Source organism: Oncorhynchus masou, chromosome 28 (genome assembly GCF_036934945.1).
Source record: "Oncorhynchus masou masou isolate Uvic2021 chromosome 28, UVic_Omas_1.1, whole genome shotgun sequence".
NCBI lineage: Eukaryota > Metazoa > Chordata > Actinopteri > Salmoniformes > Salmonidae > Oncorhynchus > Oncorhynchus masou.
The window spans coordinates 26,896,482-26,924,428 of NC_088239.1; the positions used below are offsets into that span (position 1 = coordinate 26,896,482).

General features: G+C 44.7%; 3 protein-coding genes across 8 annotated transcripts in view; 2 read left to right on the forward strand and 1 right to left on the reverse strand.

Moving 5' to 3' along the window:
- LOC135517443 (arf-GAP with SH3 domain, ANK repeat and PH domain-containing protein 1-like) overlaps positions 1-22,749 on the forward strand; it is a 77,527-nt gene extending 54,778 nt beyond the window's left edge. The window contains exons 14-29 of one of the 4 annotated variants that reach the window (XM_064941743.1): positions 2,491-2,660; positions 4,756-4,889; positions 5,094-5,185; positions 5,536-5,722; positions 7,024-7,109; positions 8,290-8,405; positions 8,689-8,756; positions 9,350-9,457; positions 11,062-11,293; positions 13,434-13,506; positions 14,286-14,434; positions 17,655-17,733; positions 17,856-17,920; positions 18,045-18,544; positions 18,798-18,920; positions 21,427-22,749. In XM_064941743.1, coding sequence (XP_064797815.1) covers positions 2,491-2,660; positions 4,756-4,889; positions 5,094-5,185; positions 5,536-5,722; positions 7,024-7,109; positions 8,290-8,405; positions 8,689-8,756; positions 9,350-9,457; positions 11,062-11,293; positions 13,434-13,506; positions 14,286-14,434; positions 17,655-17,733; positions 17,856-17,920; positions 18,045-18,544; positions 18,798-18,920; positions 21,427-21,501 — 2,257 coding nt within the window. In that variant the 3' untranslated portion in view covers positions 21,502-22,749. The remainder of the gene's footprint in view (positions 1-2,490; positions 2,661-4,755; positions 4,890-5,093; positions 5,186-5,535; positions 5,723-7,023; positions 7,110-8,289; positions 8,406-8,688; positions 8,757-9,349; positions 9,458-11,061; positions 11,294-13,433; positions 13,507-14,285; positions 14,435-17,654; positions 17,734-17,855; positions 17,921-18,044; positions 18,545-18,797; positions 18,921-21,426) is intronic. The other 3 variants (XM_064941741.1, XM_064941740.1, XM_064941742.1) reach the window with 3 other exon arrangements.
- Positions 22,750-23,588: 839 nt separating this feature from the next.
- On the reverse strand, positions 23,589-26,061 carry eef1a1l3 (eukaryotic translation elongation factor 1 alpha 1, like 3). Its single transcript, XM_064941744.1, has 7 exons — positions 25,812-26,061; positions 25,552-25,731; positions 25,149-25,445; positions 24,914-25,064; positions 24,580-24,836; positions 24,154-24,388; positions 23,589-23,904 (listed from the first exon to the last, which is right to left on the reverse strand). The coding sequence occupies exons 1-7, from the start codon at positions 25,953-25,955 to the stop codon at positions 23,792-23,794; spliced, it is 1,377 nt and encodes a 458-aa protein (XP_064797816.1). The 5' UTR covers positions 25,956-26,061; the 3' UTR covers positions 23,589-23,791.
- A 750-nt stretch (positions 26,062-26,811) lies between these two features.
- Positions 26,812-27,947, forward strand: part of fam49bb (family with sequence similarity 49 member Bb) — a 38,163-nt gene continuing 37,027 nt past the window's right edge. The window contains exon 1 of one of the 3 annotated variants that reach the window (XM_064941745.1): positions 26,812-26,919. The gene's annotated coding sequence lies outside the window, so the exon portion shown is untranslated. The remainder of the gene's footprint in view (positions 26,920-27,947) is intronic. The other 2 variants (XM_064941748.1, XM_064941749.1) reach the window with 2 other exon arrangements.

Sequence of the window (27,947 nt, forward strand, 5' to 3'; positions counted from 1 at the left end):
CTCTGTGTTTCTGTCAGGACCCGGTTTCGAACCTGGGTCTCCGGAGTGAGAAACAGTCACTTAACCAACTGAGCCACGAATAGTCAGCAGAACCCAGAAGATGAGGCAGACACAGCAGTACTTAAGACGGTGTATTTAATAAAGTAAAAAGGAGAAGTCCTTCAATACAAAAATGGCAAATCCAAAAGGTGGTAGGAATAGCACAAAAAAGCCTCAAGAGATACTCAAAAACAAAAACAGAATTCCACAAGAGCATCCACCGGAATCGACAAGAATACACAGAACACTAGGGCTGGGTGCTAACATACAAACACAGAGCACAGAACTGAGGGAAACTAAGGGTTTAAATACAATCAGGGGAAACGAGGCACAGGTGCAAATAATAATGGGGAACAAGGGAAAAAACATAAGGTCAAAAAGCACAATGGGGGCATCTAGTGACCAAAACCCGGAACAACCCTGGCCAAATCCTGACAATTGTAACAAATAATAACATTTTAAACGCTAATAAGGCTTGTGGAACCGTTCACAGAGGGTTCCAGGAAGAACCCTCCAAGGATAAAAGGGTTCTCTGTAGAACCCTTCACAGACGATTATAGGAAGAACCTTTAGATGATAAAATGGTTCTTGGTAGAACCCTTCATAGAGGCAGAACCCTTCATAGAGGGTTCTAGGTAGAACCATTTACAGGGGGTTATTTGAAGAACTCTACATAGAGGGTTTTAGATAGAACCCTCTGCAAAGGGTTCTACCCAGCACCAAAAAGGGTACAAACCGAAGAACCCTGTATGGTTCTACTCAACACCTTTTTTTCTAAGTGTACTTTTCACCAGGGGTCATAGGGTTCTGGTCAAAAGTAGTGTACTTCATAGGGAATAGGGTGCCATTTTGGGACATAACCACAACTCAGCTGCAATTCCAAATATCAGTAAGTTCATTAAGTATCTGTAACTAGGGAACACACACACTCACACACTCATGCACACACCCGTATGCACACACACACAAATGCTGACTCCACACTCTCAGCTCTATGCTGTCACGCACTTCCAGCTGAGGCAAACCATACAGTGATGAAGTCGCTTCATGCGAGTGTTTGGATTAAAACACTTATCACTTGACAATATCTCAGCATTACGTAATCACATGCTCGCCCACCCATGTCTTGTGCATCGCAAGTAAACACGTTCACCCTTAAAGACACAAGAACACGCACATCTCTGCATAACGTTGTCTAATTTCTTGTTATTTTTCACTCGTTCACCCGCACACACCTGTGCTGTGTCCTCTGCTGTGTCCTATCCTGTGTCATGTGCTGTGTCCTCTGCTGTGTCCTGTACTGTGTCCTCTGCTGTGTCCTGTCCTGTGTCCTGTACTGTGTCCTCTGCTGTGTCCTGTCCTGTGTCCTGTACTGTGTCCTCTGCTGTGTCCTGTGTTGTGTCCTGTGTTGTGTCATGTACTATGTCCTGTGTCCTGTACTGTGTCCTCTGCTGACTCCTGTGCTGTGTCCTGTCCTGTGTCATGTGCTGTGTCCTGTAGATGGGTGACGGGGACAGCAGGACTGACGTCAGCCCCATTGAGCCTGACTCCGATGCATTGTCCAAATGGCACCTTATTCCCTATGTAGTGCACTACTTTTGACCAGGGCCCATATAGGGAATATGGTGCCATTTGGGACACAGTCTAGTCTAACTACCAGTCTAATGGCAGAGTGAGTTGTGATGTACTGTTCTGTGCTGAACAACAGCAGCCGCCGACTCATGTTTGATTGGCAGTTACTTCCTGCCAATTTCTGTGTGTGTGCGTGGCGATTGTTCAGATGTGTTGGTTTGAATGTCATGAGAGGGTATCTGGGGCTGCTGGCTGGTTGGATAGGGTTGTGTATTGTACACTACAGTATGTGGTTGACACTGTAGGCAAATGTAGGTCCTATGTAGGTTGAATGCAAAGTAGCTGTCAAGATGTAAGGCAGTATACAGTTATATTTAAGAAATAAGGCCCAACGGGGTGTGGTATAGGGCCAATATACCACAGCTAAATGCTGTTCTTACACACGACGCAACGCGGAGTGCCTGGACAGAGCCGTTAGCCATGGTACATTGGCCACATTTCACAAACCCCCGAGGTGCCTTATTGCTATTATAAACTGGTTACCAACGTAATTAGAGCTGTTAAAAAACATGTTTCAGCCAATCAGCATTCAGGGCTCAAAGCACCCAGTTTCTAATAATACACAGAGTGTAGATATAGATAGCATCAGATGGAGTTGGAGTTGTCCCATCTGATTTGATTTGATTTGATTTGACCATTCAAAATACATCAAATGGCAGCAGAAACACATCGGAAAATTGTCAAGGACTTATTTCCACAGTGGTCCTCTCGTCTAAAAGCCTCTACCTATGTAACTCAGTGCTTGTACGTGTTGAAAACCCCCGTGCTTTTGTAATAACTTGTTCTCTCTGCTCTTTCGTTTCTCTGTGCCGCGTGTAGCTGGATCTCTGTGCTATCCAACAGTAAGGAGGAAGCTCTGAATATGGCGTTCCGCGGAGAAGAGGACGGAGTAGGAGGAGAGGATGGCCTGGAGGACCTGACCAAAGCCATCATAGAGGAGGTGCTGCGCATGCCTGGCAATGAAGTCTGCTGTGACTGTGGCGCTGCAGGTACGTATAGTACGACATCTATGGGTGCCCGTGTGTTTGGTCCTGGGACATGCACAACCGCTGTGGTTTTCCAAGGGGTTCTCACATTGTAGATTCTCCACTATACCACTACAGAAGACAACGGCACCTTTGCTGCAGCATTTTATCTCGCCCTTGAACACACACCTCCCGGTAGAACTCACACCTCCCGGTAGAACTCACACCTCCCGGTAGAACTCACACCTCCCGGTAGAACTCACACACCCCTGTAGAACTCACACATCCCTGTAGAACTCACACATCCCTCTAGAACTCACACATCCCTGTAGAACTCACACATCCATGTATAACTCACACATCCATGTAGAACTCACACGTTCCTGTAGAACTCACACATCCCTGTAGAACTCACACATCCCTGTAGAACTCACACATCCCTGTAGAACTCACACTTACATGTAGAACTCACACATCCCTATAGAACTCACACATCCCTGTAGAACTCACACATCCATGTAGAACTCACCACACATTCCTGTAGAACTCACACATTCCTATAGAACTCACACATTCCTGTTGAACTCACACATCACCATAGAACTCACACATCCTCAACCATCTTCAAGGTTGTCCCTCAGAAGTCCCTGCTCAGCCCAACATCGATCCATTCTTCTGCACTGTCATGGCTGCTCCCTATCTCCCTCAGTAGTTAGGCATATGCTATGCAGCTCTCCTGCAAAGTCACCCTTAACCAAACAAGCAGCAAAGTAGCACCAGGAGCCTTTTCTGTATTCAGGATATAACAGTGGTGCTGGTCCTTTCTGGCCCCTGGCCCTCCGACTTGATCCTCCCCTGCTGTAAAAACAGAGGCTCAGCACTCCCCAAGCAGAGACGCCCTGGCCCTCTGACTCCCCCCAACACACACACACTGTCAGCATAAACACACAGATCCCACTGAGGAGAGTGCAGGCCACTAGCGAAGAAGAAAAACCCTGCGTTTGTTGCGACAACATCGTTACATCACTATGTTACATAATTCATACACACACAGGCAGAGTTTTGCTGATTTCCCCTCTATGGGGTGAGCTTATTTGATAATGCGTTGATAATGCGCTAGTGTACTGCAGGGATATTTAGGTTGCTCCTGCGGCCCATCCTGCCTGAAATACAGCTCTCTAGAGGAGTATTAGTGTCAAATGTTTTTTTTGCAGCTCTAGAGCTCTCACCCCACCCTGTGCTTCCTGTCATCTCTTCGGTCATCTTTTGCCATCCTGCATGTGACTCATTGGTGTTTGGTCGATTCTGAAACCATTCCACCCGCCTGAGTCCGTCCGGCACAGACCTGTCAAATCTGGACACGCTAGTTAGCCTGACAGCTAACAGGACTCAGCCATCTGTAAAAATAGTGTGTTTACATCTGCATAGCTGCATAGGGCTCTTAGGCTTGGGTTTAAGCCTCCTTAAGTTGCATCACTCATGCTTGGCTGTGGTGTCAGTCACTGTAGCGGTTTACTGGGAAGAGCCCAAAGCCTCTCTAACCCTCCACCACATGGCTCTGCTGTCAGAGCATGTACAGGCGTTCTGCTTGACACAGAATGATGCAATGTTTTCTAGTTGCTGGGCTCTGGTAGTCCAGTCGGTATGGTTGGTGGGTCTGAGGCTGCCGAGGCCCTCTAGTGGTATGTGGTGTTCATTGCCGCTGCTCACATTTGATGGTGATGGTGGACCTGGGTTGTATTCATTTGTGCACACCGTAGAAAAAAAAACGTTTTGCAACGGAAAACGAAAACAAAATTGTTTTATACGTTCAGTTTGTCCCTCCCCGCATCAGTCCGTTTTCTTTTGTTTGTGGCTACATGCAAGTGTTCAGATCAAAAATGAAACCCCCTTCTGTTCAGCATTATCGTTCTGGATTTCAACTGTAAATTGTATATTTGTGTTAGTACTTTGAAAAAACATCTATGTTCTTTTTGGAGCCAAAACAGCTGTGCACTAAACTGTAAATTCCAGCCATATTTTTGTGGTTGTGTAGCCAAGACGCCTATCCACAAGCCTGTGCTCCACAAAATGGCTGCTCTCTAACTTGAGTACATTGTCATGTTGTCTGTGCCCTTAGATCCAAAATGGCTGTCCACTAACCTGGGCATCCTGACCTGCATCGAGTGCTCTGGAATCCACCGCGAGATGGGAGTTCACATCTCACGCATCCAATCCATGGAGCTAGATAAGCTAGGCACCTCTGAACTCTTGGTGAGTGAAAAAAGAAATACATTTGGTGAACATTATATAACAGGTTTTTTTCACAGTAGATCAACATGCAAAATAGATTCAGAAACAGGATATAAATAAATACATCTGGATTACAACGTGATTGTGATTACGGCAATTCAAGCAAAGTGCTTCTAACGAGCATCTTGACATTTATATAAGTGACTTGATTTTTTTCCTTCACAGCTGGCTAAGAACGTAGGGAACAGTAGTTTCAATGAAATAATGGAGGAGGCCCTTCCTGGTCCCTCACCCAAACCCACACCTTCAAGTGACATGTAAGTACTCAGAGTCATCAACGACTACATGAACTTCTTCGAAACTAGAAGCTCCATGGAAATGTTACCTCACTTTCACTTGACACTTGACATCAATGGAAGCATAATCAGGAGTATGTTTGAGCTTATGCAGGTAGATGTGTCTGGCGGGAAAAGCCACAGAAATAAATTGGAACACTAGAATGGCCATTGGCATCTTAGCAACATGCCTAAAAAAAATCCATCCATCTTGGTCAGGAAACCGTTCGTGCTAGAAACTGAATTTAAGGATCCCTACAGGAGAACACACAAGCATTCCGAAACGTCTCCTTATTCTCCTCCTCTTCCCCGCGTCTCTCTCCCTCCTACAGGACAGTGAGGAAGGAGTTCATCAATGCTAAGTATGTGGACCACAAGTTTGCACGGAAGACCTGTACCTCCTCAGCAGCTAAGACCATCGAGCTGTGTGAGGCGGTCAAGTCCAGGGACCTGCTGTCTCTCATCCAGGTGTACGCTGAGGGGGTGGAGCTAATGGAGCCACTGCCCGAGGGTGGACAGGTGAGTCTGACCTCTGATGTCACACACCCTGGACTGTATTATGATCTCAGCTCTCCTGAACAGGGCACATATTCTTAAAGCGTCTCATAGGTTTGCTGATCTAGGATCAGGTCCCCCCCCCCCGTCCATGTAATCTTATTCATTATGATCCAAAAGTTAAAACTGATCCTAAATCAGCATCTATACTCTGACGCTTTGATGAATATGGGCCCTGATCTGGTATGGGGGGGGGTTGGTTTTATAATATGAGCAGAAGTGTACTGTTTAATAGGGAAATACTAAATTGTACTGAGTCTGTAAGGTGGCTGTTCTCCACATGGGCAAAGAAATGAGCAGTCCACTGAGAAAAACAAGAGTTTTTACTACTGGGCAATGTTGGACAAGACAACAATGCCCAAACGAGAAAAGTGACTCAGTTAAGCTATCACTACTGCCGCCCACTAAACGTTGAACCACGTAGCACTGCGGTGTGCTCTCAGAAGTAGTCCATAGGGAATAGTGGCCAGGGATGAGTCACTGACGCTGTTTGAAAGCAGGCAGAGCTACTAGCCCAGGCTTACTCACTGATATCTAATACAACCCTGGCTGTCAGTGGATCTGCTCTGAGAGGCTGCATCCCAGGGCTCTGGTCAAAAGTAGTGAATTCTAATATGATCCCCAACAGACAGCAGATATCAGTACCCAGAGCCGCAGACAGTGAGGGTGTGACAGGAATACATGATATAGTAGCCTCTCCCTCTTCCTGAACCCTGCATCTCTGGTTGACTCATAGTCATTGGTATTGCGTGTGTCACTGTGTCCTCACTCTTCCCAAATAAGTCTCCCTACTGGGGACTCACAGAGATAATCAGCGACGTAGCTACCGGTCATTTTCAATTAGAGGAGACACGCGGAGACGCAACGACATGTGTGCTGTTTGAAGGATAGACCCACCAAGGAAGATCTCAACGACTTGATGGTTGATTATCTCGGCAAGTGTGAGTTCAATCACAGCCAATGAGGTGCTGGTGGCGGTGACCTTTGTTCATATTGGGCAGGAAGGGCTGTAAACTGAAGCTGGCTTATCGTTTCAGTGTCTTCTACCGACATCGGTACGTCCAAACCTCTCTCTGTCATAGAAATGTTCGCATCACACTCGCAGTCTTCCCTTGAGGGGGAGACAAGCTATTTTTAGGAGCCATTTTGTTGACTGCAACCTCTTTAAATGCTGAGCGAGAGAGAGTGTAGAATGGATGCTGCCTGCTGTTCTCCCCATGTCGAAAGTCTCTCATGTCTTTGCTGTATGTGATCGCCCCCTTCAGGAGGCCGGAGAGACTGCGCTCCACTACTCTGTGCGCACCGCCGACCAGACCTCACTACACCTTGTGGACTTCCTCGTACAAAACAGGTAAAATGACCAAATAAGGCACCGTCAATAAAGTTACGATAAGCATTTTATGCCATACAGGCTACCATAGCATTGGGCTAATGTGAAATTGGATTTTAAAAGCAGTGAAAGCACACACTTTCGTAAGCTGTTGTGCCCAAATACTAAGAAACATAACAGAATATTATAAATAAGTAGTATTTCCACCATTTGGTCATGTAAATTGAGGTGTTAAATGTGACAATTCCAATGGAAAGCAGTAGTGTTCCCTTCCTATCTCTGCACTGCTGCAAGAGGAAGATGAGCAGAGTAGAGCTCAGCACAGCTTAGATTCCCACAAGGCGAACAGAACTGGGTCAGGCAGACACTTGTTCTCCGCCTTCATTTATTCATCAGTCTTTTCAATTGTTTGCTACCTGCCTCGCTGCACCCCGGGCAGACTGTTACCGGGAAATGGCTCCTCATTAATTAATCGGTCCACCTTCACGATTTCATGCTTACACTTGGTAATTGGCCTAATTGTTTTCGATTCAGAGATGGGAGGAGATGAAACGGGGACCAAACACTTACCTGTCAACATGCTAGTGTGACTGTGAAGGACACCTTCCTAATATTGAGTTGCACCCCCTTTTGCACTCAGATCAGCCTCACTTCGACGGGGCAAGGACTCTACAAGGTATCGAAAGCGTTCCACAGGGATGCTGGCCCATGTTGACTCCAATGCTCCCCACAGTTGTGTCAAGTTGGCTGGATGTCCTTTGGGTGCTGGACCAGTCTTGATACACTCGTGAAACAGTTGAGCGTGAAGGACCCAGCAGCGATGCAGTTCTCAACACACTTAAACCAGTGCACCTGGCACCTACAACCATAGCCCGTTCAAAGTAACTTAAATCGTGTGTCTTGCCCGTTCACCCTCTGAATGGCGCACGTACACAATCCATGTCTCGATTGTCGGGAAGGCTTAATGACCTTGCCAGTCTGTCATGGAAAGAGCAGGTGTTTCTAATGTTTTGCACTCTGTTTATATTTTGTCAGCCGTAGTGACAAATAGGTATTTTAACGGTCAGTTTGTCTCTTAAAGCAGTATGTATGATCAAAGCGTGAACGACAGTGTGACAACTTTACCTCTGTGCAAAATGGCGTCTGAGGTGTGACCCGTGACATGACCGTGTGCGTGTGCTTGTGCGTGTGTGTGTCACAGTGGGAACCTGGATAAGCAGACAGAGTGGGGAAACACTGCCCTGCACTACTGCTGCATGTACGAGAAACACGAATGCCTCAAACTACTGCTGAGGGGCAAACCAGCCACTGACATCAGTGAGTAACACACATACACACACTCATATGTAAATGTATTCCGACTTGGTTATGTTAACATGCCTGTTCTGTTTTTGGCGAATCAGAATTGTAGTTTATACCACAGGAGGTTGGGGGAGGACAGGCTCGTGGTAACGGCTGTAATGGCACATGGCTTCCATGTGTTTGATGCCGTTCCAGCCATTATCATGAGCCGTCCTCCCCTCGGCAGCCTCCACTGGTTTTATACAGGTGGACGGAATGTATGCATCTAGCGTAACCAATGTCATGCCTGTTCTTTTAGCCAATCAGAATGGTGAGACGGCGCTGGATATTGCCAGGCGTATGAAGAACAGTCAGTGTGAGGAGGCAGTAAGTATCCCACTGTGAACACGAGCCACCGTATGTTTGACTGTTGACGACATGAATCGATAGCCGTACTTAGAGATGCAATCGTGTTCTTTGTCGAAGTAGCATCCACGCCTCATCTCATGATGTAGCAGCACGGTAGATAGTATAGATCGAAGGGACTTGTTCACCGGCACATCTTTGGACACTAGATGGCCGCAGCCAAAGACCTACCCAGGCTTCTAGTGCCTTCAGAGAGGAGGCTGTTGCTGATGTACGGTTACTATTTGCACACAGAAAACTAAAGTTGGTGCTTTTACCATCGGTGATATTATGTCATGTTTTGAACATCAAATTTAAGGGGAGGGCAAACAATCAAATGAATGTTGGAGGTATTCATTGTTGGTTATGATAGAGTTCCCTTCGACTGACTTACGGGCTATAATTACATTTAGGTCATTTAACAGATGCGTACAGCAGTGAGTTCATACTGGTCCCCTGTGGGAATCGAACCCACAGCCCAGGCGTACCAAGTGCCATGCACTACCAACGGAGCCACACAGGACCGCTGTGCACTGTGTGTTCATTTGTATGTCCTCTGTATTTCCTTGTTTCAGCTGGTGCAGGCTGCAGCGGGGAAGTATTACCCTCATGTCCATGTGGAGTATGAGTGGAGCCTGAGGCTGGAGGAGCTGGACGAGAGCGATGATGATCTCGATGACAAGGTCAGACTGGGACTGCAGGTTCACACGTCTGGACAGAGCACACAACTTGAAATCCATGTGCAAATACTCATATATATATATACAAAAGTATGTGGACAATTTGTGAATTCGGCTATTTCAGCCACACCCGTTGCCGACAGGTGTATAAAATCGAACACGCAGCTATGCAATCACCATAGACTAACATTGGCAGTAGAATGGCCTTATTGAAGAGCTCAGCGACTTTCAACGTGGCACCGTCATAGGATGCCACCTTTCCAACAAGTCAGTTTGTGAAATTGCTGCCCTGCTAGAGCTGCCCCGGTCAACTGTAAGTGCTGTTATTGTAAAGTGGAAGCGTCTAGAAGCAACAACGGTTCAGCCACGAAGTGATAGGCCACACAAGCTCACAGAACAGGACCGTCAAGTGGTAAAGCGTGTAGCGTGTAAAAATCGTCTGTCCTCGCTTGCAACACTCACCACCGCATTCCAAACTGCCTCTGGAAGAAACGTCAGCTCAACAACTGTTCGTTGGGAGCTTCATGAAATCGGTTTCCTTAGCAGAGCAGCAGCACACAAGCCCAAGATCACCATGCGCAATGCCAAGTGTCAGCTGGAGTGGTGTAAAGCTCTCTGACATTGGACTCTTGAGCAGTGGAAACGCCTTCTCTGGAGTGATGAATCACGATTCACCATTTGGCAATCTGACGGACAAATCTGGGTTTGGCGGATTCCAGGAGAGCGCTTACTCCGCAATGCATAGTGCCAACTGTAAAGATTGGTGGAGGAGGAATAATGGTCTGGGGCTGTTTTTCATGGTTTGGGCTCGGCCCTTTAGTTCCATTGAAGGGAAATGTTAACACGACATGATAAAATGACATTCTAGACGATCCAGTGCTTCCAACTTTGTGGCAACAGTTTGGGCAAGGCCCTTTCCTTTTTCAGCATGACAATTAAATCAAATGTATTTATATAGCCCTTCGTACATCAGCTGATATCTCAAAGTGCTGTACAGAAACCCAGCCTAAAACCCCAAAAAGCAAGCAATGCAGGTGTAGAAGCATTTATCTACCGGCTTCAAATAACATGATCATAAAGTATGTAATAACTTTTATTAAATGGCTCCGGTTACTGGGCACAATGCCCTCGTGCACAAAGCGAGGTCCATACAGAAATGCTTTGTCAAGGTCCGTGTGGAAGAACATGACTGGCCTGCACAGAGCCCTGCCCTCAACCCCATCGAACACCTTTGGGATGAATTGGAACATCGACTGCGAGCCAGGCTTAATCACCCAACGTCAGTGCCCAACTTCACTATTGCTGTTGTGGCTGGATTGAAGCAAGTCCCCGCAGCAATGTTCCAACATCTGGTGGAAAGCCTTCCCAGAAGAGTGGAGGCTGTTATAGCAGCAAAGGGAGGACCAACTCCATATTAATGCCCATAATTTTGGAATGAGATGTTCGACGAGCAGGTGTCCACATACTTTTGGTCATGTAGTGTATTTGCACCCATCTCCCATTGACATCAACGCATGATCTAGGCCTACATGAAAGTCAAAGTTCCTAAGTTCACCCTCTTCCAAGTTGACACTTTTCTCTCTCTCTCTCTCCCTCTCTGTCTGCAGCCTAGTCCCATAAAGAAGGACCGTTCCCCGCGGCCCCAGAGTTTCTGCCACTCGTCCAGCCTGTCTCCCCATGACAAGCTGTCTCTGCCGGGCTTCATCAGCCACCGGGACAAACAGCAGCGCATGTCTTACAGCGCCTTCACCAACCAGATGTACTCCGCCTCCACCGACCTCACTTCCTCTTCCCCCGTGGCAGATGCCCCACCTCTACCCCCCAGGAACCAGGGCAAAGGTGAGACCTGGTTGTGATTGGCCAGGGCCCAGACTTTTATCAGTGTAGGATGAATTTGCCTCTAGACACTGATCTTGGTCCATTTTGTATTTTGCCCACTAATGGTTAAGGTGAGGATTGGGGAGGGGGAAGCTGATCCTAGATCTCTATCTAAAGGAAAATTCTACCTGAAATGTAAATGGCCTAAAGATTATGTGGCCAGTTGTGGAATGTACATAGGATACATAGCAGTGTTGTCTGGTTGGCCAGAATTTACATGTATGGAGGAATTTACATGATCTTTTATCTCTAACACTGGTACTCAGGAAGAACGCAGTAATAACGTTGACTGTTTTTCTCTGTTACAAAACATTGTAATCATAATGCTAGTTAGCCAATTTACTGATAGTATTTTCCTCTCTCTCTCTCAACCTTACACACACACCCTTGAGAGGAATTTATCAATAAGTCGATCAGAGGGCGGGTAGCGGCTGTTATAAAGACTGCTTACACAAGGAAGGCACCTCCAGCAAAAGGATGGCTTAAGGGCTGCTTGCATGATGGAGTGTAAGAGAGAGTGGAGAGACACACATAAGTGATAATGCTCAAGAAGCCGGTGTTTGGAGGATATATTGGCACGGGTGTTGTTAGGCCCTAGACACAAATCTAGGGTTGCTACCCAAGCCGGCTGGTCGGTCGCTCTATCGGTTCGGTTGACAGAGACGCGACACAGTCGTTCGTTCTAAATGTTCCATTGCCATGCTGGCTGGCAACATTCTTATTCCTTGTTGCTAGCTAGCTGACTTACAGTCATCTCACAAAGTGCAGCCAGAATAACAGCAAAGTAGCTGCATTTCCATTTGTTTAAGCTGTTTATTAGTGACATTTATTTGCATACATCCATAATAATGAGCAAATGAGGTGTGATTTCACTTGGCATAGAAAATGTGCTCTCTCATCAGGACACTGTTGTTCAGAGGAGCTAGCCAACAACACAGCTAACACAGTCACTTCAAACTGAAGCTGGAAAGACTGCAAACTGGCTGCATTTAGTTTCGTTTGACATTTTTTCAATTAACATTTCTTTGTATATATCCATGATTTCGACTGGCTGAGAAACACTACCTGCCTGTCTGTCTCGTCCCGACTCCCGACACCCGACACATTCATTATTATGGGACAGTTGGAGATTGAATTTGAACATTGGAACAATGTTGCAAATGTAAATCGCTTGGCTGGGCTGAAGAGACAGTGGATTGCGCAGTCTGATGGAACAGAGTAAATAGGCATTTTAACGTCATAGATTTAGCCTGTGGTAACTTGTGGAATAGATACTGGCTGGAATGCGGTTTTAACCAATCACCATTCAGGATTAGACCCACCCATTGTATAAAGCAAGATAGATAATACACTAGGCTGATAATGTTAACACTTCGTTATGGAAATCCAGGGCTGGGTCCCAAATGGCACCCAATTCCCTACATAGTGCAATAGTTCGCTATGGGCCCTGGTCAGAAGTAGTACACTATATAGGGGAAGGTGCCATTTGGGACCCAGCCAGCGACATTTCCTGATCAGCAACACTATCTGACAGTACAAACAGACTCCAAGGAGCGAGCGGCACGGTCAGCACAATTATAATGAACCATAACATCCCTCCCAAAGACAGGATTTACAACACAAACACTCACACCCCAGGTTGCTATTCCCTATCCTTGTTACAATACAGTGGGCTACATTGTTGACGCCAATACACTGTTGAGCGGAGTGAAGAGAAACGGCGGTTTCTCTTTACACACAAGAGTTGGACAGTTCTCTTTTTCAGTGGGCGTCGGACTGACTTGTTTTCCCCTCAGGCGTTTTGATGTAATTTCTCCTCTTTTTCTTTGCTTGTCACTAATAAGATTTCATCAGGGGGTTTATAGAGGCTTGCGTCTCAAATGGCGCCCTATTCCCTATATAAGTGCACTGCTTTTGATCTGGGACGGCATAGGGCTCTTGTCAAAAGTAGTGCACTACTTAGGGAATAGGGTGTCATTTTCAAATGCAACCAGTGTGTGGGAGAAGCTCACATACGTTCTCTCCCACACTCTTCATCTTTCTCTCTCTCTCTTCATCCCTCTCTCTCTCTCTTTTTTTCTCTCCTTTCTTTCTCTTTCAGCGCCGCACTTGGCATTCCTCGGCTCTCACTCGCACTACGCCACTCTGGCCGGCACTCGACCATACATCAGTGAATATCCTGTTTTTACATTTTGTCCTGCTGTGCCCGCCCGTATACTTCTGCTGCCCAGTGGCACTGGTAGCGCTTTACTTCCCAGGAAAAATATGGGTGGTGGCGTCTTAAACTTTTAACAATGGCACTGTAAAAGTGTGGTTAGTTATAATTTTTCTTACACGCAGTTTTATCACGTTTTGTGACATGTCGCCACCCCTGAGCTGCAAAGTGCTATCGTACCTTATGTAGGTTGTGTGTCCCATCCTCTATTCCCTATATAGTGCCCTATGGGGTCTACAGTAGTGCACTATATACAATATAGGGTGCCATTTTTGGATGCAACCTGACTCTCCTCTCTAACTGGCTGAGTTCTCTATTAGCCACAATCTTCTAGTGTCTCTTTCTAGGCTTACACGCAGCTGGGAATGGGACTAGCTGCTTTGGGGTAACTTTACTTTCGGTCCAGAAGTCTCAGGAGCGTGTACACCCACTCCAAAATACACAAAAACACACACAAAACAACACCTACACAATACACACACATTGTTCTTTGTCCGTCTTCTCTGTATTCCTATCTGGGGGCATTTCTCTGTTCACCGGGATGTTGTGTTTTATCTGTATTGATGTTGTGTTAACGTATCTCCCCCACGTTGGCCAACAATTGTGTTAAACCCAGTCCCGATGGCAAGAAACCTTCCTCTCATCTACCCTCTCCTCTCAAGCCCCTCCCCTTCCTCTTGGTATCCCAGGTGACAGAATGAATGACGCCTGTCCCTTCACTGCATGTTTGTATGTTGTCACTCCTCCAGCTCCTCCCTCCACCCTCACCCCCGGAGGCAGCTCCACCCTGTCCAAGAAGAGGCCTCCGCCCCCTCCCCCCGGGCACAAACGCACCCTGTCTGACCCACCCAGCCCGCTTTCCCACAGTAGAGGGGGCATTTACGTGGGTGAGTCCTCCCTCGGTGGGCAAGACCCAAGCAGACACATCTAAATACTGCTTGATCGTCTTTATTAACGAAGGACATGATCCATAATAACATTAAAGTCTCTGGTCCTGGACAGTTGTAGTGTGTGCAGGCTTTTGTTCCAGCCCAGCACTAATAACACATGATTGAACTAAAGTCAATCTTAATGCCTACCCACACTGAGGCCCTACAGGACCAGAGTTACCCATCTCTGGCCTAGTATTGAGTGTGTTTCCAATCAGGTCTTCCCCATGACCATGAGTGTCAGTGCTGTTCATGAATGACTGACACATCCTGGTCCTTTTATGGTGTGATGGCAATGACACAGACACATCCTGGTCATTTTATGGTGTGATGGCAATGACACAGACACATCCTGGACATTTTGGAAGGTGATGGCAATCCTGTGTAAATGTATGTGTTAGTGTTGGATGTCAGATCATTATTTTTGTCATCATTTTGTCTCATCTGTGATGTTTTTTGTATTGTGAGATAATGGCCTCAACAGCATTAGTATAGAAGGAAATTTAGATTATTAGCTGAATAAAGCTACACTGAACAAAAATATAAATGCAACGTGTAAAGTGCTCATGTTTCATGAACTGAAATAAAAGATCCCAGAAATGTTCCATATGTACAAAAAGCTTATTTCTCTCAAACTTTGTGCACAAATGTATTTAAATCCTATTTAGTGAGCATTTCCCCTTTGCCAAGACAATTCATCCACCTGACAGGTGTGGCATATCAATAAGCTGATTAAACAGCATGGTCATTACACAGGTGAACCTTGTGCTGGAGAACCCAATTCCACAGATGCCTCAAGTTTTGAGGGAGCGTGCAATCGGCATGCTGACTGCAGGAATGTCCACCAGAGCTGTTGCCAGAGAATTTAATGTTAATTTCTCGACCATAAGCCCCCTCCAATGTCATTTTAGAGAATTTGGCAGTAAGTCCAACCGGTCTCACATCTGCAAACCAAATGTAACCATGCCAGCCAAAGACCTTCAACTGCGGAATTGTCTGAGACAAGCCATCCGGACAGCTGATGAAACTGTGAGTTTGCACAACCAAAGAATTTCTGCACAAACTGTCAGAAACCGTCTCAGGGAAGTTCATCTGCGTGCTCGTCTTCACCAGGGTCTTGACCTGACTACAGGTTTCAACTAGGCAAGTGGTTTGCTGATGTTAACGTTTTGAACAGAGTGCCCAATCGTGGCAGTGGGGTATGGACAGGCATAAGCTACGGGCAACATAATTGCATTTTATCAATGGCAATTTGAATGCACAGAGATACCGTGACGGGATCCTGAGGCCCGTTGTCGTGACATTCATCCACCTCCATCATGTTTCAGCATGATAATGCACGGCCCCATGTCACAAGGATCTGTATACAATTCATGCAAGCTGAAAATGTCCCAGTTCTTCCATGGCCTGCATACTCACCAGACATGTCACCCATTGAGCATGTTTGGGATGCCCTGGATCGACTTGTACGACAGCGTGTTCCAGTTCACTCCAATATCCAGCAACTTCACACGGCCATTGAAGACTGGAACAACATTCCACAGGCCACAATCAACAGCCTAATCAACTCTATGCAAAGGAGATGTGTCGCTCTGCATAAGGCAAATGATGGTCACACCAGATACTGACTAGTTTTCTGATCCATAGCTTTTTTTAGGGTACACTACATGACCAAAAGTATGTGGACACCTGCTCGTCGAACATCTCATTCCAAAATCATAGGCATTAATTATATGGAGTTGGTCCCCTCTTTGCTGCCCAAACAGCCTCCACTCTTCTGGGAAGGCTTTCCACTACATGTTGGAACATTGCTGCAGACACTTGCTTCCATTCAGCCACAAAAGCATTTGTGAGGTCGGCCACTGATGTTGGGCGATTAGGCCTGGTTCGTAGTTGATGTTCCAACTCATCCCAAAGATGTTCGATGGGGTTGAGGTCAGGGCTCTGTGCAGGCCAGTCAAGTTCTTGCATAACGATCTCGACAAACCATTTCTGTATGGACCTCGCTTTGTGTACGGAGGCATTTTCATGCTGAAACAGGAAATGGCCTTCACAAAGTTGGAAGCACAGAATCATCTAGAATGCTATTTGTATGCTGTAGCGTTAACATTTCCCTTCACTGGAGCTAATGGGCCTAGCCGGTACCATGAAAAACAGACCCAGACCATTATTCCTCCTCCTCCCAACTTTACAGTTGGTACTATGCATTGGGGCAGGTAGTGTTCTCCTGGCATCCGCCAAATCCAGATTTGTCCGTCCAATGCTCCAGGGTCCAATGACGGCGAGCTTGTGTGCGGCTGCTCGGCCATGAAAACCCATTTCATGAATCTACAGACAAACAGTTCTTGTGCTGACATTGCTTCCTGAGCAACGGTCAACGGTCCCTGTGAGCTTGTGTGGCCTACTACTTCATGGCTGAGACATTGTTGTTCCGAGACGTTTCCACTTCACAATAACAACACTTGACCAGGGCAGCTCTAGCAAGACAGAAATTAGATGAACTAACTTGTTGGAAAGGTGGCATCCTATGACGGTGTCACGTTGAAAGTCACTGAGCTCTTCAGTAAGGCCAATCTACTGCCAATGTTAGGCTATGGAGATTGCATGTCTGCGTGCTCGATTTTGTACACTTGTCGGCAACGGCTGTGGCTGAAATAGCCGAATCCACTCATTTGAAGGGGTGTCCACATACTTTGTATATATAGTGTATCTGTAACAGATTCCTTCTGCATTCCCAGTCATGCGAAATCCATAGATTAGGGTCTAATGAATTTCTCAATTGACAGATTTTCTTATATGAACTGTAACTCAGTAAAATCTTTGAAATTGTTGCATGTTGCGTTTATATTTTTGTTCAGTGTTGATCCCCATCGTACAGCTACCTCCAAGTTCCATAATAGTAGCTAATGGAAAGCTCAGCCTGACATCTCCTTCCCTTAGACTTTTCTACTATAATGTTTGGGTACAGCAATATATTTGTATACCAGTTACAGTATATGTATAAATGGACTACATAATAATAATCATTAATTATAATAATTTAATCAGGAGAATTAAATCAAAATCAAAGATGTGCCTATTTAGGTGACCATTTTGGGCTGTGGGGTAATATGGGGATGAATATTATATACACTGAGTAGCATGTATCCATATCTCACAAACCATCTCGACATTTCAGGAAGTGACTCCATCCCTCCACCAGCGAACAAGATGTCACCGTTATCCAACAAGTTTGAGGGCATTCCACAGCAGCAAAGGTACATAGGCATCCATTTTGGATGCAGGCATTTAGAATATTTACCTAAATATTGTTTACGTATGATAGAGTTCTGATCTTTTTATAATTTTTCATTAACTTCCTATAACCCTCTGTTTTCAGCACTACTTCTAGCAACACAAAGTCTACACTTGGTCCAAGGGTTCTACCCAAACTACCTCAGAAAGGTACGTTGTATTGGATTAGCAATGCCTATAACTGTAGGTGAGATCACCTAATTTTCAGTATACTGCCCAGCATTAGAGTCAGAATGTGTTTAATATAGTACCTGCGTCCTGGTTCTTCTCTTAGTGGCACTGCGTAAAATCGACACCATACACCCATCTATGGACAAACCCGGTCTGCCTCCAGAGGTGCTCCAGAAATCCCCTCCAGGACCTGAATGCCTAACAAAAGCCATTCTACCCGACAAGCCCCAACTAGGGGACCTCCCCCCCAAACCCCAGCCCTCTGAGCTGCCCCCTAAACCTGGAGAACTGCCACCCAAGCCCCAGCTCTCCGACCTCCCCCCCAAACCGCAGCTAGGGGACCTACCACCTAAACCCCTGCTGAAAGACCTACCCCCCAAACCTCAGCTCTCCCAAGACGGCCATCCGAAACCGGGGGTAGCAGATCTGCCCAGTCCGAGACCACCCCCTGGAGAGCCTGCGCCGAAGCCCCACCCCCCGGAGTCAGCGGCGGCCAATCAGCAGGCAGAGACTGAGAGCCCGTCCTCCCAGGGCAGTGAGGACACCAATGGAAGCCCGGCATGTGCTCCAGACACACCAGTGCCCTTGCCCAGGAAGAATACGGTAAAGTTCACTTAAGGACACCGCAGAAATCAGAGAGCTTTAATGGTATCATTGAGTAATATCTGGGTAGTTCTGCAAATGGGTCCCACTGGTTGGTTGGGCCAGTTCCTCTTGGGTTGAAGCCACAGACAGAGTTGTAGTGGAATTGTTAATAGGTGGGTCAAAACACAGAAACCTTTGGCAACCAGACCATTCCACATACTATTTACTTGTCCCTGGTGACATTTCTGGTAATGTTCATATGTGTGTTTAGGGGAAGACCAAATCTCGGCGGGTGAAGACCATCTATGACTGCCAGGCCGACAATGACGACGAGCTGACATTTGTGGAGGGCGAGGTGATCATAGTGACGGGAGAGGAGGACGGGGAGTGGTGGGTAAGTAACTTCCCCCTAACAGGCTCACTGATGTTACCCAAACACTATTAGATTAGAGTAGAAGTTTAATAGTCACATGTACAGGGTTGCAGGGTACAGTGAAAATCTTAAACTCCAATCTCCAACAATGCAAGTCAAAGTCAAATAAAAACAATCAACAATCCCCAAATACAGGTGTGCCAAGCTTGTTGTATAATACCCAAGAAGACTCAAGGCTGTAATCGCTGCCAAAGGTGCTTGAACTAGAGTAAAGGGATACCTATATGAATACCTATATAAATGTAATATTTCCAGTTTTGTTTTTTTATACTTTTGCAAAAATGTCGAACAAACGGTTTTTGCTTTGTCATTATGGGGTATTGTGTGTAGAATGATGAGGGGGAAAACTATGTAATACATGTTAGAATAAGGCTGTAATGTAACAAAATGTAGAGAAAGTCAAGGGGTCTGACTACTTTCCGAATGCACTGTATATTAGAAGCTATAGAAATGTATTTATTAATGTCTACATTTGTTTTTTCTACGTTTATTCTATTACAAGCACCTTATTGCACATGTTTTTATTATATTATGTACTAAAATAAAGGAAATTTGTATTTTTTTAAATCCGTATATGTATGTGTGTGTGTGTATACAGTACCAGTCAAAAGTTTGGACACACCTACTCATTCAAGGGTTTTTCTTTAGTTTTACTACTTTCTACATTGTAGAATAATAGTGAAGACATCAAAACTATGCCGACCTCACAAATAACACATGAAATCATGTAGTAACCAAAAAATGTTAAACAAATTATAGTTGAGATTTTTGGTTCTTCAAAGTAGCAACCCTTTGCCTTGATTACAGCTTTGAACACTCTTGGCATTCTCTCAACCAGCTTCACCTGGAATGCTTTTCCAACAGTCTTGAAGGAGTTTACACATGCTGAACACTTGTTGGCTGCATTTCCTTCACTCTGCTGTCAAACCATCTCAATTGGGTTGAGGTTGGGTGATTGTAGAGGCCAGGTCATCTGATGCAGCATTCCATCACTCTTCTTCTTGGTCAAATAGCCCTTACACCGCCTGGAGGTGTGTTGGGTCATTGTCATGTCATTGTCCTGTTTCATTAAGTGCAAACCAGATGGGATGGCGTATTGCTGCAGAATTCTGTGGTAGCCGTGCTGATTAAGTGTGCCTTGAATTCTAAATAAAAAAACTGACAGTGTCACCAGCAAAGCACCCCCACACCGTCACACCTCCTCATCCATGCTTCATGGTAGGAACCACACATGCAGAGATCATCCGTTCACCTACTCTGCGTCTCACAAAGACACGCCGATTGGAACCAAAAATCTTACTTTTGGACTCATCAAACCAAAGATTTCCACCAGTCTAGTGTCCATTGTTTGTGTTTCTTGGCCCAAGCAAGTCTCTTCTTCTTATAAATATCCTTTAGTAGTGGTTTCTATGCAGCAATTCGACCATGAAGGCCGGATTCATGCAGTCTCCTCAGAACAGTTGATGTTGAGATGTGTCTGTTACTTGAACTCTGTGAAGCATTTACTTGCTGATTTGTGAGGCTGGTAACGCTAATAAACTTATCCTCTGCAGCAGAGCTAACTCTGGGTCTTCCTTTCCTGGGGCGGTCTTCATGAGAGCCAGTTTCATTATAGCGCTTGATGATTTTTGCAACTGCACTTGAAGAAACTTTCAAAGTTCTTGATATGTTCCGTATTGACTGACCTTTATGTCTTAAAGTAATGATGGACTGTCGTTTCTCTTTGCTTATTTGAGCTGTTCTTGCCATAATATGGACTTGGTCTTTTTACCAAATAGGGCTATCTTCTGTATACCACCACTACCTTGTCACAACACAACTGATTTGGCTCAAATGCATTAAGAAGGAAAGAAATTCCACAAATTCACTTTTAACAAGGCACACCTGTTAACTGAAATGCATTCCAGGTGACCACCTCATGAAGCTGGTTGAGAGAATACCAAGCGTGTGCAAAGCTGTCATCAAGGCAAAGGGTGGCTACTTTGAAGTATCTCAAATATAAAATATATTTTGATTTGTTAAACTTTTTTTGGTTACTACATGGTGTGTTATTTCATAGTGTTAATGTCTTCACTATTATTCTACAATGTAGAAAATAGTACAAATAAAAACCCTTGAATGAGTAGGTGTGTCAACTTTTGACTGGCACTGCATATATGTGTATATTATTATAAATATATATACACACACATTAAAACACAAAAACACAGTCATGGGAAGCACAAGTTGAACATCACAAATCACCCAATGGTGGGGAAGTGCCAAGATGGAGGCACAGTGGCTGGAGAACAGCGTCCCCTGTAAGTCATCTAGCGTGTATATAAATCATTGGGTGTTACCTTAAACTAGTTTCAACTTTACCGTGCTCACACTGCCAAACAGACCTAATAGCTGGCTAAACATTGAAAAAGAACACCTGTGCAGTGCTGTCCTCCTCAACTCACACATTCTCTCTGTTTCCTTTCAGATCGGCCACATTGAAGGGCACCCGGAGAGGAAAGGGGTGTTCCCAATGTCCTTTGTCCACATCCTGAGTGACTGACAGCCAGACGAGGCTTGCACTAACCCCGCCGCCCTAACCCCTAGAAGTACCCCTGTACTGTAAATAGCTACTGTAACAACCTGACGTGAAACCAGTGTTCTAAAGAGAGAAAAAAAACGCAATGAAGAAACCCAAGTAGGCTCAACTAGCCACTGGATGCTGAGCACATCCATTTTGTAAATACAAATGTGTGTATTTTTCCTCTTACCAGTATTATCTTAATCTTAGAGCACGACCTATGGCTGCCGTAGCCACTCTTACCCTAAAGTGTATGTTTATGCTGTCGCTGTGTATATATGTATGTAAATATATTTGTGTGTGTGTGTATATACATGTACAAGCATACATGCGTTCTCTGCTTGCCAGATAATAACCAAGTATCAGGGCAGCCGTGTTTGCATTTTATCTGTAATCATTTTACTAGTCATCCCTGATATCATTGCTTGCATTTCTGGAGAAGGCCAAATATGAAGGAATAGGAAAGAGATCATGTCACTAGTCTCTCACCGTTTCCTCATCCTACACAACATTAGACTGGAGATTCTCATGTCTCCAACTGAGACCTACCATGATAACTCAGCTGAGGATTAAATATGTATTCATTCAATGTATTCCTTGTTCTTGCTCGCTTTGTGTGTACATGTATTCGGATTGTTTTACAGTATTGACACTTGCTGCTACTTTATGGTGGGATATCAGAAACCCCCTGTGGAACTGCACAGGTCACCAGTAGTAGACTTAACACCGTTTCACTCTCAAGTTATCTTCACGCTGTACTATGTGGAATTGAGCAGAGTGCTATTTAAAATGCCACTCAAATCAGGGTTTGAAGAACCACTTCTGATAGCCACTAACACTCACAAGTACATATGGGAAGGTCAATGTCAGTAAGCAAGAATGTGAAAATTCTGATGGCCTGGAGAGATTTGAACTAATGTCCAATGACATTTCAAACTTAATGTGGCGTCAATGAGTTCCAGACGAGAGCTCCACTGTTAAGGACAAACTAAAATGTAGACAGTTTGTGGATATTTATTAAATCCAGCGAGGCAGTCAAGCAGAAATAGTTTGCCTGTCACAGCGTTTTCCTCAGAACGCCGAGTACTTTTTTTGGATGACAGGAAATTGCAAAGTGAACAGGATATGTACCCTTCACTCCCCATTGACTTCATCTCCTCTGGTTTCAACCCATGTAAAGGAATATCAACCCCAATCATTCCATTGTACTAATAAAAGTGTTGTAATGGATGATGTCTTTGCCTTTATTATACTGAAAAATAAACGCACCAAGTAACTAACGTTAATGTTTCATATGCACAAAAAGCTTCTCAAATTTTGTTCACATCCCTTAGTGAGCTTTTCTCCTTTGCCTAAATAATCCACCTCACAGTAGCTGACTCAGCATGATTGAAGGTGCACCTTGCATTGGGGAAAGAAGGTCACTATATATATATATGCAGTGCTCACAGATGTCTCAAGTTGAGACAGCATGTAATTGACATGCTGACTGTAGGAATGTCCAGAGCTGGTGCCAGATAATTTAATGTTGATTTCTTAGCCAACAGTCACCCTCCCCCCATCCAAATCAAATGTTATTGGTCACATGGTTAGATGTTATTGCGAGTAGCAAAACGCTTGTAACCCGGCCTCAACCACATGGATGGCATTGCTGTGAACAGCTTGCCCCATGGTGGCAGTGGGGTTATGGGCAGGAATAAGAGAACTGCATTTCTCAATGTCTATATGAATGCACCGTGATAAGCTCCTGAGGCCCATTTAAAATTATGCATCCAGATGAATGTCTATTCCCAGTAATGCAAAACCCATAGATTAGGCCTTAATTTCAATTGACAATCCTCATTTAACTCAGTAGAATCTTTCATTTGTTTGGGTTAAATTTTGTTCAGTATGCCAATTGAATGAGTATGAACCATGGTGCCTTAATTTTAACAAGGCTAAAATGTCTAGTAAAGAAACTTAGGTGGTTGCTGCTAAAGCCAAGGAATAGTCACTCGTTTACATTCACAGATTGTTTCACTGAAGTGCTGTTAAAGTAATTTTGAAAGGACTTTTATTCGTCAGAAGCTTTTTGCACCACCTTTTACATTTGTCTAAGACAGGCCATTCAATTGTTTAAATTACTCCAGATGGTAGTACAAGTTAAGAGGTTTTTTCTCTTCAAAAACAGTGCTTTGTATTGCAACACAAATTATATATATGCAAACAATAGTCAACTTAAAGCTTTATCCTCAAGCTCTTTCATACCAGAAGTGCTGGTAAAATAAGACATTTATTTTGAGACTTGGCCTTTCTGTGCATGCTTCTTTGATCCATGGTCCTTATCCACCGACTTAATGACTCCCACAGCAACAGTCTGTTTCAAGTCCCTCGCTGCAAACCGACCTGAAGATGGAACACATGGATAACAAATTACTTTTATTGTTAAAACCAAGTCAGCCATATTTTAGGTAAGGCACATCTGGTGAACAAGCAGTAATTTATCAAAAGACAGACATGACGCAGAATCAACATTTGGATTGGATAGAAAGCCATGAGCTAATAAAACATTACACTAGAAAATGTACCACTTAGTTCCAAATGTTCCATGCCCACTACCAGTAATGTTGCCTAAAAATATTGAGAGAAGGGTACCCAAAGGAGGGTAGGTGAAGAAACTCTCCACACAGAGGGGTCTGTTGGGGCTCATCTTGACAGTGGCAGCATCACCAGACTGCAGAGTCTGGGGGAAGTCCTCCAGCTTTTTCCCTGTGCGACGGTCAATCTTCTCCCTCAGCTCTGCAAAGCGGCAGGTCACATGAGTGGTGTGGCAGTCCAGTACGGGAGAGTAGCCAGTCTTGATTTTGCCAGGATGGTTCAGGATTATGAGCTGTGGGAAGACGCAAAGACTTCAGTTAAACAGTACTGGGCTACAGAACAGGTAGAGGAATCTGCACTAGTAGGGAACAAATTCACATCCCAAACCAGGGAAGATTTGTTTGACAAACCATCAGTACGTTAGATAATGGGACACTCGCCTTCAGTACTGAATTGCCATTTTCAAATAGTGACAACCTGTACCTGTGCCACAAAGCTGTTTACATCAGAGGGAGGGTCATGCTGGGCGTTCCCAGCCACATCACCACGACGGAGGTTCTTTACAGACACGTTCTTGATGTTGAAGCCCACGTTGTGGCCAGGCCCAGCCACCTGCAGACCCTCGTGGTGCATCTCAATGGACTTGACCTCGGCAGTCAGCTTGGCGGGAGAGAACATCAGGGTCATGCCGGGCTTCAGAACCCCCGTCTCGATCTTCCCCACTGGAACCGTGCCCACTCCTGTAGAACAGGGAAAAAGTGACAATCCAACTACTCACAATTTGTGAAACATGTAGGCCCCATGAGCCAACCCTCACCTCCAATCTTGTATACATCCTGCAGGGGCAGCCTCAGAGGCTTGTTGGCAACACGCACTGGTGGATGGATGGAGTCCAGGACTTCAAGTAGAGTTCTCCCGTTTGCATGCCCTTGCCCTCTCTTGACTTTAGAGCCTTTGAACCAGGACATCTACACAGCAGTAGAGGGTTCATGAGTCACAGCTGGATAGAAATTATACTTAAATGTGGATGAATGCGATTACAAACTACTCACTTTCTGAGATGGGACAAGCATGTTCTCACCGGTCCAGCCAGAGATCGGAACAAAAGGCACAGCAGTGGGATCATAACCGATTCTTTTGAGGAAAGTGCTCACACTTTGGACCACTTCACCAAAGCGCTTCTGGTTGTATGGTGGCTCAGTCACATCCATTTTGTTTACAGCAACAATGATTTGCTTGACACCAAGCGTGTAGGCGAGCAAGGCATGCTCCCTGGTCTGGCCATTCCTGGAGATACCAGCCTCAAACTCCCCTTTGGCCGCAGACACGACCAGGAGGGCAACATCAGCCTGAAATGAATGGTGAACAAAGGCTTGAGAACAGGTTACCACCAATTCACATTGGCCTAAAGTGTTAATAGCCCCCAGGCAGATACACTACAATGGGCAACGTCACCTGTGATGTCCCTGTGATCATGTTCTTGATGAAGTCACGATGGCCTGGAGCATCAATTATCGTGATAGTGTATTTGTGTGTGTTGAATTTCAACAATGAAATGTCAATGGTAATTCCCCGCTCCCTCTCAACTTTCAGTTTGTCTAACACCCAGGCATATTTGAAAGAGCTCTTGCCCATCTGTAGGATGAAAGAATTTAAAATTAGCTACAGTTGTAGTTGCTTAATACATATAAATGTTGCGCCAATTAGTTTCTTACCTGGGCTGCAGCCTTCTCAAACTTCTCGATTGTTCTTGGGTCGACACCACCGCATTTGTAGACAAGGTGACCAGTGGTGGTTGACTTTCCGCTATCAACATGGCCTATGATGACCACGTTTATGTGGGTTCTCTCCTTCACCATTTTCAACTAGCTTCTGCTAACAGATAAACTTCACCCAAAGAAGTCTCTAAGAGTATAGTGCTCGAATTTGAATGTAATAATTGTGTGCGTTACCCTAGTCTAAATACTTTCGTACTCGTCGTCGTAAAGGACTGCTATAAAATGTAGGTGGCATTTTATAGTCGGGGCCCCTGTAATGTTTTGATTGAAGTCAGGCATGTGCATTCATTAATGCCGCCCATCTGTGCAGCCCATCAATCATCGTTTCCCTTTCCCCCCCGTTCTTGAAGTCCTCTAATCATATATCAGACGTGACTGGACAGGTGAAAGCCAAGAAGCAAAGTTCTTGCTTAACGCTAACACAATCATGTTAGATCAGTATTTCAAAGAAGGGACAAAGAAATTGTATTTTCAAAGTATTTCGAACGGTTTTCATAGTCTTGTTTAGTTTTGAATATTATGTTCGTACTTTAATTGTATGAAAATGTAGGTCTAAATTAACATGGAATTGTAATACATACTGGCTAAATGAATGTTTACTTTCCACTTTAGACTATAACCTATGTATTATTTGCCCAGGTGGTAATTGTTTCTTTCACGTTCAACTTGGCCTGATATGTGTTAGCATTTTGTAGGCAAACATTGCTGCGGGCTAATTCTTTTTTTTCTTGCGGACACGTTAATGTAACACGAAATTGCATGACATGTGTCATGTTCACACTGTAAATAACATTTGAACTCGGCAGCATAAATACAGTAACACTAATCTGGTTACTGTAGCCGAGACCCGTGGGTCAGTTGTGTTCGATTTGCATTCAATGCAACCTCTCGCGCGTTGTTGAGGTTGTAACCTGTCTGTTGCACAATGACGTTAGACCAACCCGGAAATAGCGGACAACTGAAGCGAATCGTTATTCTTTGAGCTGCTAGCGTGGTAGCTACCAGGTGGAGGAAGACTGCCTTTTCTTGCACTTCGAGCATTACGGTAAAACACAATTAAGTAATGTTACTTGTAAATATGGTCTCCAACGTAATATTGCTTTGTTATTATTGATGTTTGGCTAAGTAAGTGTGCTGCTGTGAATAGGAGTAGAGTATTCAACAGGAGGATCATTCATTGGGGTCTGTATACTGTAGGTGCTTTTTTTTAGCAACGAGGGTGTATTCACTAGCGTCGCTTTCAATTGTATTGGGTTGCACAAAAACAGTCCCTGGGAAGCAAGAAGTTAAATACAATTCCATTTCAATTTAATGGACCGGTGGCAAGGACGGTTGGTCATTATGACGGGGGAATTTGAGACCAAATATCTAAAGGATAGTATTATTAAACAAACTTTCCAAACGTGGGGCTGTTGTAGACACACTTCCTCTCTGCTTGTTTTATGTCAAAATAAAATTCCTGCACGTGCGCCATAATGTGGACAAAAAACTAATAACTTTTGGGGGTCTTTTATTTTGACATGAGGTAAGCAGAGATGAAGTGTGACTGTTTGGAAAGACTGTTTAATAATATGATATACGAGTTTATGACCTAGGTACCGATACCGGATAAGCATTCATATTGAATATGAAGATTAAGAATTTGATTAAGAATTAGCATTCATATTGAATATGAAGATTAAGAATTTGATTAAGATTAAGAATTTCCATCCCATTTGAACCCCGTTTCATCCCTCTGCTGCAGTGTCTCAAACCCGAACGTCGAAGTGAAAATGTTCAGAAAGCTAGTTTTAGCCTTTAAATGTCATGCTTGTAATGTGACTAGGCTATGGTCTATTGACATGATGTTGAGTGCAAAATCTGCTGTACAAATCTCACACGCTTAACCACAATGCTCTGTATGTAGGCTATAGAGTCACATGACTTATGGCCTACTTTTCCAAACCATAATTCAAATCTGAGATGTAACCTACAGAGACCAATAATGGAATAATGGAGTGTTATTACAAGTTACCAGCAAAACTCTACAACCATATTCATTTCACTTAGGATTGGCACCGATCTGTAGTGTAA